This window comes from Peromyscus leucopus, chromosome 2, assembly GCF_004664715.2.
Source record: "Peromyscus leucopus breed LL Stock chromosome 2, UCI_PerLeu_2.1, whole genome shotgun sequence".
Classification (NCBI taxonomy): Eukaryota; Metazoa; Chordata; class Mammalia; order Rodentia; family Cricetidae; genus Peromyscus; species Peromyscus leucopus.
This window is the reverse complement of record NC_051064.1, coordinates 139,949,480-139,961,705: the sequence shown is the minus strand read 5'-3', so window position 1 is coordinate 139,961,705 and position 12,226 is coordinate 139,949,480. Positions and strand designations below refer to the sequence as shown.

Sequence of the window (12,226 nt, the reverse complement as noted above, 5' to 3'; positions counted from 1 at the left end):
TCTGTGAAGTTTGCAACATTCATGCCTCCCGATTCTTCTTTCACTTTCTCTAATGCTGCCTGCCAGTCGGTACCTGCAGCTCTTACATCCCCCAGGCCTCCACTTTGGGACCCCATTCCTGTGAGACTTCCCTAACCACTCACTCAGCTTTAGCCATTTAACAAATATTTGTTGAGCACCTACTATGTGCCAGGTCCTGTTCCAAGGCCATGAATTGGCACACCAGGCATTCAGGCCCGTAATATTTTAATCATAGTACTTAAAACTGTGAAGTTGATCGTTTTCCTGTTTGCCAAGTTACAATCTGTGTATCCCACACTCGCACTTAAAAGGCCCAGAAATGGAGTCTCCCGTGCCTCATTCGCTGCTCTGTGCCCAAGCCTCAGGGACGGTGCCCCCAGCACTTGGAAGATGGCTCTTGTTGCCCTGGTAACCTGTGGATTTTCATCACGCCTAGTCTTACAGGCGAGGGAGTAGGCGGCCATCCTGGTCAGGGTTGGAATATGAGTCACCATGACCTAAGCAATGAACTCTAAGGCCGTTGCTCTTTCTCCTGGAAGGTAGGTTGGAGCTGGAAGTGGGAATAGTACAACGAGCGGGAAGGTCAGACACGCAGCATTCCAGCCCAGAGAGTCTGTGACTCAGGACCCCTCTAGAATGTCATGAGCCTCCGTCACCTGATCTCCCTATTGGCCAATCAGGACCAAGAACAGCTAGCGGGTTATTGTAGGTCAAAAGGATCAGTTATGGAAGAGGGGTTCCAGCTGAGATTCTGGGAATCACTAAGGGCAGGCAATAGCCACAGGGAGGTGGCCTGTCCCACTCTCTCCCACTCCCGCGCGCCCATAAAAAACCGGAATTTAGAAAGATCCTATTGTTGGCTATGAGGAATTCAGGACAGAAGTGGCCAGAGGGTTCCAGGCTGAAGTACCCAGCCTCGGCCTGAGCAACTAAGAGGTTCTCAGGCTTTCAGTTATGAGACAACTGCTGTTCCTATTTCAGCATAGGCTGATGTAGTACAGTCTTAATATAAATAAGTAAATAAATGTAATTCTAAAAGTTAAAAAAAATCAGGTTCCTTTGCGAATGGAGGAAGGAATAACAATAGATAAATGAAATCAATATGGAAAGTAATTTTAGAAAATAAGTTACACTCAGTACAAAGTGGTCCCCTAGCGGGTTTTGGGACAATAAAGGCATTAATTAGGAAACTGATCAATGGAGCCTCTGCTTTAGTCGATAGCCACATACCAATATTGATTTTTTTAAAATCTTGACAAATGTATCAGTGTTAAGATTGGAAACCAGGGCAAAGGGCACATGGATTTTTGCTAAGAACCCGCTGCTGTCTCTGCAACTATCCTGTCAATCAAAAAACCTTCTAACACAACATTTGCTAAATAACACAGAGATCGAGTCCTTCGTGTAGTTAGCAGCCACCCTGAGCTAAGCCCTGATTTGCCTTTGTTTAAACAGATTATCAGGCCTGATGGTGAAGGCCTGAAATCACAGCTACTTGTTGGAAGGATTTGCCAAGACTAAGGCAGAGGGATCACAGGCCCAAGGTCTTTCTGGGCTTTAGAGTGAGTTAAAGGTCATCCTAGATAATTTAGTGAGACCATGTCTCAAGAATAAGAAAGTGGGACAGAGGTTCCATCCCCCAGAATCCATAAAAAGGATGGTTTTCTTCTGCCGGGTGACCTTTCAGAGTCGGAGGGAGTCACACCACCTTCTCCACAGAGACCTGAAGGAGATGGTGTTCTCCAGGTGCGATCTGAGAATGATTAACACGTGTTCATGGACTGGTTAAAAACGTGCTGTGTATCACCAGGATATGAGATGCAGGCATTAAAATAATGTATCAGACTAGGGACAAATGCCAGGGATTCTCTTTTCTTTACTGGAGGTTGGACCCAGGCTCTCAAAGCAGTGCTGTACCCTGAGGTGTACCCCACCTTCATTTTTGGTCAGAGGAGGGCATCAGCATTCTGCTGTCATTCTCCACCCTTTTCTTTTAAGGCAAGGTCTCTCGGTGAACCTGGAGCCACCCTCCCATTATCAAGGGGACAGACCAAGGCTCCGATACATTCCATAACTTCCTCCAACATGGGCCAGAGCCCGGCACTGAGCCCAGGACCTCTCAGCTGGTTCCTTCCACTCACACTCGCCTGTCACACTGCCTCATTCCTCTGCCCTCTCCAGGACAGCACTGGCCTTGGCTGCACCCTTGTCCCCAAGCTTTGAAGTTCCAGAAGATGGGACCAGGTCAGCTTCAAAGGGCCGGAAGACTGTAGTGCTAGACTACCTTTGCCCAGAGACCCCAAAGATGCCTTGGTTGGGGGCCAGAAACGACAAGGAGCTTGTGGGTCTAGGTCACAAGCCAAGTCTCAGGACAGTAGTCATGTGATCATGAGGATGCACCTCAAGCCTGTACTCCAGTGTTCCCCCCCAAGTGGGGTTCCCTGCAGGGAAGGCTGGAGGGGGAGGCAGCAGGCTAATCCCGTTTTTTATCAATCTTCCTTCTAAAATGCTGATCTCTGACTCCCGGAATCTCTGGTTCCTGGAGTTTGTCTCATATTTTCTATGGCATTTCTCCCAAGCCCATAGGTGGTGATCAGTCTCCAGGTCGTTCTGTGGACAAAGGAGGCCTCACGTTGAGATAAAACCCAGGGCTAATTCCCCAAAGATCTCTGGCATAGACTGGCTGTGCAACCCTAAGCAGGAAAATCCACCTCTCTGATGGCAGTGTCTTCCTCTGCAAGAGGGAGCACCATGGTTTCAACTTCACAAGGCTGTTAGGGACCCATAACTTGGCTGTTAGGGGAACGCCTGGCTATCTTATGAGTGCTGGATAAACACGCTCCCACCAAATGGTAACAAATGGTATTTCCTTGATCAACTGAAGACTTCGGGGTGGATTTTGTCTCCAGGAAGTAAAATGGGCCTGGAGGAGTAGGTGGGGAGACAATGTCCCTTTGCTGTCCGGCTGGCAGCCATCCCAAACTGCACACACCCAAGGGCCTTTCCATCTGCTCACCCTCTGGAAAAGGGTGTTCTCCAGGCTCACGCTGGCTGACTATAAGAGCCTGAGTCCATGCACACACCCCCAGTACTTTCTTTCTGCACTGAGAATTGCCCGACCTCCTAAGAAAAGTAAGGAGGCATTGTGATGCTCAGGACAGTGTGCTGCACATGGACTTTTGTTTACTTGGGCACTTATTTATTTCGCGGCGTCGGGGATGAATGGAACCCAGGGCTTCACATTTTCTGGGCAAACACTTTACCACTGAGCTCCACCCTCAGCCTGCCACACAGTGAGACAGGAGTCCGTGTTGTGACCTCCTTGCAGGCATTCACAAGAGTTTGTCCTCTCCATTCACCTGTGGCTTGAGCCACGCCCTGAGCAATTCAGACATCCTGGGGTTTTTAAGACTAATTGAGGCTGGGCGGTGGTGGTGTTCACTTTAATCCCACTCGGGAGGCAGAGCCAGGTGGATCTCTGTGAGTTCGAGACCAGCCTGGTCTACAAAGTGAGTTCCAGGACAGGCACCAAAACTACATGGAGAAACTCTGTCTCGAAACCTCCCCCTCCCCCCCCCAAAAAAGGCTAATTGAGTCAGACTTACTCAGTCTGGGGAAAGGGAAGGAAGTTGAGAGCCAGAGACCTTGCCCAACAGCATGTGACTACTGACCAGTGGCAGAGTCCTCTCATCACTCCTGACAAAGGTCCTGTCACCATGAACTGTGCCCTGTCTGCCTGTTATTCTCCTATTTCAGGAAATGGAGAGTCCCTCTGGAGTTTCACATCTGTCGCCACTAATCATAGAGACCTTCCAATATGCCAATAGTCGCCACAGGCATATGTTGATGGATGGGCCAGAGGTCCATGTTCCCAGCTCCCATGCTGGACCTCTTGTCCTCCCATTTCCACCCTGGCAGACCCTTACTTAACCTGGAACCCACCAGAGCTGACTTCTGAGGGCAGATGCTTCCCTGTGTGAAGACGAAGCTCAAAGGGTCTTGAAGAGATGACCCAAGGACCTTTCTAGTGACTGTCACGCTGAGGCTGAGGGGTGGGGGATGTCATTGCTGAGGACCGTTGCATTTACGAGATGTCTTATCTTTATGGCAAAGGAGCAAATAGGACTGTAGATGTGATAAGGAGGGTGGTACCATTTGGAAAGCTTTCGTTTGGTCATGTGCGTCTGGGAGTCTGATGGAGGGAGAGCTGGATCCCTTCTCTCTCTCTCTCTCTCTCTCTCTCTCTCTCTCTCTCTCTCTCTCTCTCTCTCTCTCCTTATAACCCTGAGATTCTATGAGTTGGTCCGGATGGTACACAGCTGGTGATCTCAGTGGGAAGTCTGGGGACAATTCCTGGACCCACCGTCTCCACACCTCCCCAACTCTGTCTGCTGAACCTGGGGTATCCCCCCCCCCTCCCCAGCTTTACAAGTTCACCTCTATGTGGTTTCTTTCTCTCCCACCCTGGGGTGGACCCTGTGGGAACCCCTGATGAGACCTTTGCCGTGGAGGGTTTAGGATGGATACAACAAGTGACTCTAGAGAAAGCCCAGCAGCGCTCCCATGGGCTCTGGCATCCCAGGAAGGAGAATGCACAACACCTAGAAATGGCCACAGACCTCGCGGCACACCAAACAGAAAAGAAAAGGCAGCCAGCTACAAGGATTACAAAAGAGCGCTGGTTCTATTTGCTTTGTAGTAAGGCCAAATGTCCCAGTGTGTCCAGAGTGATATATACAAAACCCAGGAGCTCAGGAAGAGGGGTAGGGACCCCACCACCTGTGAAGTCACTCATTCAGGGAATTTGTCTCCTCCCTTTCCCCCCTAAAAGTTTAGCTATGCTACACAAGGGCAGGCAGGCAGGTCCAAGCCCATTGTCCCAGCACTGAGTCCTTGATCCAACACAGCCAGTCTGGCTTTGGCATTCAAGTCCAGTTCGTATGTGATTTCGAAGGGAGGCTCTTAGCCCCTTTCCTGTGTGGGTTGTAAGATCTGGGGAAGGGGGAGCATGGCAGTGCTGGTCCTGTAGGGATCCGGATCTCTTAGGCAATAGAAGTGATCTGGGCTTGCTTTTGCTTTCTGCAGAACAGAGTCCTGGGGCAAGGCCAGTTGCTACTCTGGCTGTGAGGGTGACAGCAGAAGAGGGTGGACATCAGCAGCGCCAGGGCGATGACGATGGCCAGTACCCACCGGATGACGCCAGGGTAGATGAAAGGCAGGATGAGGACAATGAGAAGAGCCAACAAGAGCAGGTGTACAGCCAGGCGCCGGGCAGCTACGCGGTTGACATTCACTGTGTCCTGATCATCTTCTCCTGTCCAGTTGGCTGGCCGCGCCGCTGAAGTGGCAGAGCCCACTAGCCCCTGGGGACATAGGCGCACCTCTGGGTAGGGCATGGCCAGCCGCCTCACCATCGCCTCCTGGTCTCGAAGGCTGCAGATAAGACCTCCTGGGACAGCGGTGACCTTTCGGCACAGTGGACAGGGGATGGACCAGGTGTCTTCCTGCACGTATAGCAGAAGCTTCAGGCACACGGCGCAGAAGGTGTGCTGACAGCTCAGCAGCTTGGGGCACCGGGCACAGTTGTAAGGCTCTCTGCACACCAGGCATTCCAGGTCGGCCTCCATAGAGATGCTGAGACGCCCAGTGGGTCCCAAGGCGATGATGGTGGTCGTGGTGGTGGCACCTGCTGAGATAGGCTGGGGGGCCTTAGTGCAGGATATTCTGGGTACGGAGTTGCTGAGATGAGGCTGTTCTGGGCAGGGGCATCCGCAAGGAGTGTCCACCGGTGCTGCCAGAACTTGCATGGATTCTGGCCCCATGGAGACGCCTCCAACCTCCTCTCTGCTCTCTCCAGGTACCTGCTGACAGCAGACGTCTGGCATCTTTCTCTCCTGGTTGTCCAGCTTGCTTCTCAGCTTACGTCGTCCCCTTCAGTTATTATTATTACTTTACTCGAAACCCAGGGTTAATCAGTAACTTGGAGAGCTGGAGACTTTGAATTATCTGATAGAAGGGCCAAAGGGGGCGGAGTCTTATGAATCAGGACTTTCCTGTTGGGGCCCTGCCTGGTGAGTGTCTGTATACATGACAACCAACTAAGACGCTTTAATGACAGAGGTCCCTCCCAAGCTCTGGGGTGCATCAGTGACCCCCCCATCAAGTTTCCTGGTCTGGGTAAATGAGGGGACTCCCCACAACCTTTTTAAAAAATTACATGTATTCTGTGTGTGTGTCATGGAACACATGTGGAGGCTGAAGGACTCTGAGAGCCTGTTCTCTCTTCCCTCCATGTGGGTCCTAGGGATCAAACTCAGGTTGTCAGGGTTGATGGCAAGTGCCTTTACTTGATGGGTCTCCTCACCAGCCTTTAAAAATGCAAAGTGCCCCCCCCAAAAAAAACAAAAAACAGCAACAACAAAAAAAAAACAACACTGGGCGGTGGTGGCACATGCCTTTAATCCCAGCACTCGGGAGGCAGAGGCAGGCGGATCTCTGTGAGTTCGAGGCCAGCCTGGGCTACTAAGTGAGTTCCAGGAAAGGCACAAAGCTACACAGAGAAACCCTGTCTCGAAAAACCAAAACAAAAACAAAAACAAAAAAATCAAAGTGCCGGCCGTCAGGGTTCAGAGAAGTGGATGTATTAGGCCTGGATGGGGTCTAAAGAGCCACAAAGTTCACAAACATCCATGTGGTCCTGATGAGGGTGACTGGGGAGCCTCACTTGGAGAAAGGCCTCCAGAGATGGGTTTCTGACCAGATCTGGGTTCAGGAATCAATGAGGCAAAGTGTGTTTGTGCTTTGAGCACACGGGCAAATGGTTGACCTGATGAAAAAAGAGATGTGGTAGGGGAAGTGTTGGGAACAGAAGAGAACAGAAAACCGAGTCTATCCAAGTGTCTGTTGGCCCATTCAGCTCTTTGTCATCCTGACAGCTGGATTAGCAGCCGCTGGTCCCCAGGCATCTCATCGGTGTACCACAGGAACAGGTACCTTAAGAACAGGCACCATTGGCTGTGTCCTCGGGAGCCATGAGCACAAGCTGCCGTTTATTTAGGCCCTCTCAGAGCAAACTCTCAGAGAAGAGGCCTGGGTCCTCATCTGTGGTCTCCTGGAATCCCAGCTCGATAAGGAAGGTCTGGGCACAGGAGCAGGGTGTTGGCCTGCTGGCTGCCTGCCAAGGGGCCTTCCACAGGGGCAGGAGCCAGTCGTGTCCAAGGTCTGGTTCCCAGTCTCGTGGAACTCAGCCATGCCAGTAGGTGCAGATTCGATTGACCTCCGGGCAGCCGGCTTGAGCTGGCAGGACTCACATGGGATGGCAGATAGGACACAGCATGGCAGCTATGAAATTCTGTCCCCCATACTATGCCTGGGATGCTAGAGCTGGGATGGATGTCCTCGCCCTCAAAAAAAAAAAGCCTCCACAGCCACCCCAGAGGTTGCTGTCAGTGGCTACTGGGGTCCAGCTCTTTGAATGAAGCCCTTCCCTCCACCCCAAGGGTGGAGCTGCAGGCTCAGCCCTGGTTGTGGAATCCCCAGCAGGCAGAGGCCGCTGATTTTTGCATTGTCTCCCCCCATGGCCCTCTCACTCTGAATCCCAGCCCCAATTTCTATTCTTTTCTGCCTTAGGCTGGGTAAACGGTGATCTCTCTACCACAGCCTCTGCCAAGTTCGCTTAAAGGGGCCTTGGCTCCAGCACTGGATATCTGTGCCCAGTACGTTTCCCACTTTCTGACTGACAGTGGCCTGTCTTCACTTTGGGTGATCACTGCTCCCCCATAGCCTTCTTGTGTGGCCCCACATCATGGGCTTCAGGGTGGAGACTGGTTGATGCCTTGAGATTTAAGGAGGGAGGACCAGTTAGCATATTCCATCCGGCTGTCTGCAATGATTGGTTCTGGCCTAAGCAAAGCTGATGAGATTGGATTCTGGGACTCCTGTTGGAACTCCTGTCGAGGGTGGCTTTCTCCTGGGTTCCCAAGCTTAAGCCCTCGGGCAGGGGACAGGGCCACAGTGTGCAAAGAACTTGCCCAGGAAGAAGATCAAGGCATGAGACATTCTTTTAGCACCTGGATCTGGCCATGCCTGAAGTCAGAGACACGCCTGTGTAGATTTTTCAATTATATTAATTGATGAAACCTATTTCTCTTTTTCTTAGTGCTTGGGCTAGAACCCAAGGCCTCATGCACCCAACTCCCCAGTTCCTAGTAAGTCAGTTCAAACTGGATTCCTGTTTCCTGCAAGTGAAGGATGCCTGGAGAGCACCACAGTAGCTGAGGAAAAGCAGCCTCTGCTCTCTTGTGATTGAGAGTCCGCAAGACAGCATGCACAGAGCCACGGGTGACGCAGCGTGTCCCTCTGGTAAGGTACTGGATTTCCCTGGCTTAGCCTCGGGGTGTGTTCCTTTCTGTTTGCTGGGTCTAGACGGGGTTGAGGAGGGAAGAGGAGAAACTTGTCTGGCCACATTCATTTATTATATAATAAATATATAATAAAATTAAAAATTGAAAAAAAATTCAGGCAGACTGCAGAGAGACGTGGGATGGCCAATGTCTATTCTCTCTCTCCCACCCACCTATGGGAAGTCAGGTTCTCAGAAGGTCATTAAGGAAGGGCTAGGGGATGTAGCTCAGTTGATAGAGTGTTTGCCTAGTGTACATGAAGCCCTGGGTTCAATCCCCAGAGCAGCATAAACCAGGCCTGGTGGTCCACACCTGTAATCTCAGCATTTGAGAGACAGAGGCTGGAGGAATAGGAGTTCAGGGTCATCCTCAGCTACATAGTGAGTTCATGGCCAGCTGGAATACATAAGACCCCCTGTCAGAATATGAGGAGAGGCAGAGAGACAGCTCGGTGCGGGGAAGGACTTGCCATGGGAGCCTGCTGGTCTGAGTTCGATCCTCAGAACCCTGGTGTGCAAGCATCTGTAATTCCAGCACCCCACAATGGGGGTGGAGAGAGGAGAATCATCCAGAAGCCCGAGGGCCAGCCAGACACAAGTTCGAAGCTTTAGCAGCAATAGCAACAAGGACCCTGTCTCAACAAGGTAGGAGAGAACCAACTCCCAAGCGTCATCCTCTGACCTTCAGGGGAGCACAGGAGGGCACACAGGTGGGGTGGACATGAGGGAAGAAACACTGAGGAGACTGAAATGTGATCAAGGAAGGACATTTGGGGTTTCTGTCTGAAGAACAACCTCTTGGTGTCCTTGGGTAACTGTCAAGGGACTGAAAATGTGGGTTAGAGGCAGATGCTTCTCCAGCGTGACCGAGGCCCTGGGTTGAATTTTATCAATGCAAAAGATAAAATCATGGTCACAGTAACCAAAAAAATTACAGAAAGATACAGTAGAGAATATGAGCCAGGAGAGGTGACTCAGGCCTGCAATTCTAGGACTTCAAATACTGAGGCAGAAGGAGGGCCTATAAAGGATGGCCTGGGTTAGATGGTAAGTTCCAGGCCAGTGTGGGCTATAGAATGGAACCCTGTGTCCAATAAAACAAAGCAAAGTAAAATGTGACCATTCCTTTTACTACTGCCCCTAAGACATGACCTCCATTATCAGTGGTCCCTTCACGTTTTCTCTTCTCTTCTTTCTTCCTTCCTTTCTTTCTTTCTTTCTTTCTTTCTTTCTTTCTTTCTTTCTTTCTTTCTTTCTTCCTTCCTTCCTTCCTTCCTTCCTTCCTTCCTTCCTTCCTTTTTTAACTATTTTTAAATTGTTTATTGACTTTATTGATGTTTTGCTTGTGTGTATATCCGTGAGGGTGCCAGATTCCCTGGAACTGGAGTTACAAACAGTTGTGAGCTGCCATGTGGGTGCTCGGAATCGAACCCAGGTCCCCTGGAAGAGCAGCCAGCGCTCTTAACTGCTGAGCCATCTCCCCAGGCCCCACGTGTTCTTCATCTTGGCTTGCAAACTGACTTTGCCTGCTCCCCCCGCCCTTCCTTTTCCCTTCTCCCTTCCTTTCTTTGTTGCTACATGGTGCCCCCCCCCCATGTAGCTCAGGCTGGTTTTGAATGCAATCCTCCTGCCTCATCCTCCCCAGCGTTGTGACTCCAAGAGTGGGAGTCCACACTTGGCCTCACAATTTTGTCTCAGGAAGGCTGCCTGACGTAGCCATCATCCGAACCAACTTCCCAGCTGGAAATCTGGCTCCTGTGGATTTTGCTGTGTGCGGTTTGGCAAGACTTTAAACCTCACCGAAGCTTGATTTGATAGAAAGGGGCAGCAACAGGTCGGAAAACTTGGAAGTCCCTCATCCTTATTAGGTCCTGCTCAGGGCCAGTGTGCTCTGATAACTGGTCTGGGGTAACTCAAGTCTCTCCCAGGGACTTGAGAAGACCTGAGCTGATCCGGTAGGGGCGTCTGAAAGAGAAGTGACTCTGACAGGGTTGGGCACAGCCTGGAGTCATCCATCCCCGGGGAAGAACAAAGGGTTCCTGAAGACTGAACCCGCCCAGCAGGGGAGAGTGCACCCACCCTGTGGCGCATGTGCTGTGGGCTTGGGATCCTTCCAGCTCTCCAAGTCAAGCATTTGTTTGTTTTATCGTACAGATTGTACATTGCTGTACAGATACAAACCTTAACGTTCAGTAAAGCTTGTGGGGTTTTGTTTGTTTGTTTGTTTGTTTTTGCTTGGAACTGCAGACTCCATTCTGAGATTTCCAACAGCCTGGGGGTGATACAGACTTGAGTGATGGTGGAATGCTCTGCCTCAAAGCCAGTGGAAACCAAGAGGTAGCCGTTAGAGGGGACTGTCCTGGAAGTCACACTGCTGATGCCACCTGATCAAGATACTTCCACCTAGCTGGGCAGCAGTGGCACACGCCTTTTATCCCAGCACTCTGGAGGCAGAGCCAGGCGGATCTCTGTGAGTTCAAGGCCAGCCTGGGCTACAGAACGAGATCCAGGACAGGCCCAAAACCACACAGAGAAACCTTGTCTCAAAACAAAACAAAACAAAACAAAACAAAACAAAACAAAACAAAACAAAACAAAACAAAACGATACTTCCACCTGAGCTTTAGGTCTAGCCCATGCCTGATCCTCTTGGGATTAGCTCACCTTGGGGATGCAGACAGCCAAGTCCTGGCCAGCCACACACACACACACACACACACACACACACACACACACACACACACACACACACACACATGCTTCTTTTATCTTCTGGAACTGGCTACCTGCAGTCTTCTCTCACCTTTTTGTCCCAGAATTCTCTGCTATGTGCTTTTGGACCTTAGCGACAGTGAAAACTAAGTACCAAACAAACAAACTTGCTTCTGTCAATCCTGACTTTACCACTAACGTATTTACCTGTGGCATCCCCCCCCCCAACCTCTCCCCTATTTGGGGCGGTGCTGGGAATCAAACCCAGGGACTTGCTCCGTCATCGGGCTACTTTCTCAGTCTCAGAAACCTTATCTTTTTTAGATTTATTCCTTCTACTTTTCTGTATATGAGTGCTTTGCCTGCATGCATGTCTGTGCCCACAGAGTGCAGAAGAAGACATGGGATGCCCTGGAACTGGAGTTATAGATGGTTCTGAGCTGCCGTGTAGGTGCTGGGAATCAAGCCTGGGTCCTCTCCAAGATCAGCTAGTGCTCTTAACCCCTAAAGCCATCTCTCCGGTTTTCTGAAGGCTCTGGTGGAGTTGTATTTTGGGGACCACTCTGACTGCTTTCTTCAACAGTTTTGAAACCTGATCCTATATCCAGAGGCCAGGCCAGGCCACTGGATGTGACAGTCCTCAGTATCCCCTCACACAACATGGGAAACTGGTCTAGAGGAGATGAGCTTGAAGGGACACTTGGCTTCCCCAATGGTATGTTCTGTCCGTCTACACTACTCAGATTTTCTGAACTGTACAGTTGTCTGCTTCCCAGTTTTACATTGGCTACCAAGCAGCTCAGCCACGGTTAACAGTAAAATACCACTTTTAGTATACACTGCTCTATTCTCTCAGCCTGTACTTTCTACCCCACTTTATGGCCTACCCAGTTTTGGTGCCTGGCATTTGATTTGTTTGTTTGTTTTTCAAGACAGGGTTTCTCTGTGTAGTTTTGTCTTGGTACTTGTCCTGGATCTCACTCTGTAGACCAGGCTGGCCTCAAACTCACCAAGATCTGCCTGGCTCTGCCTCCTGAGTGCTGGGACTAAAGGTGTGCGCTGCTGCTGCCGCCGCCCCCGCCGCCGCCCCCA

At 50.7% G+C, this 12,226-nt stretch overlaps 1 protein-coding gene across 1 annotated transcript; it reads right to left on the bottom strand.

Moving 5' to 3' along the window:
* Positions 1–4,678: 4,678 nt before the first annotated feature.
* Positions 4,679–5,990, bottom strand: Rnf186 (ring finger protein 186). Its single transcript, XM_028875235.2, has one exon. The coding sequence runs from the start codon at positions 5,904–5,906 to the stop codon at positions 5,064–5,066; it is 843 nt and encodes a 280-aa protein (XP_028731068.1). The 5' UTR covers positions 5,907–5,990; the 3' UTR covers positions 4,679–5,063.
* Positions 5,991–12,226: the final 6,236 nt, after the last annotated feature.

Bases quoted from the DNA above. Each gene is read 5' to 3' on its own strand.
- Rnf186 (XM_028875235.2), bottom strand. From the start codon at position 5,906: ATGCCAGACGTCTGCTGTCAGCAGGTACCTGGAGAGAGCAGAGAGGAG.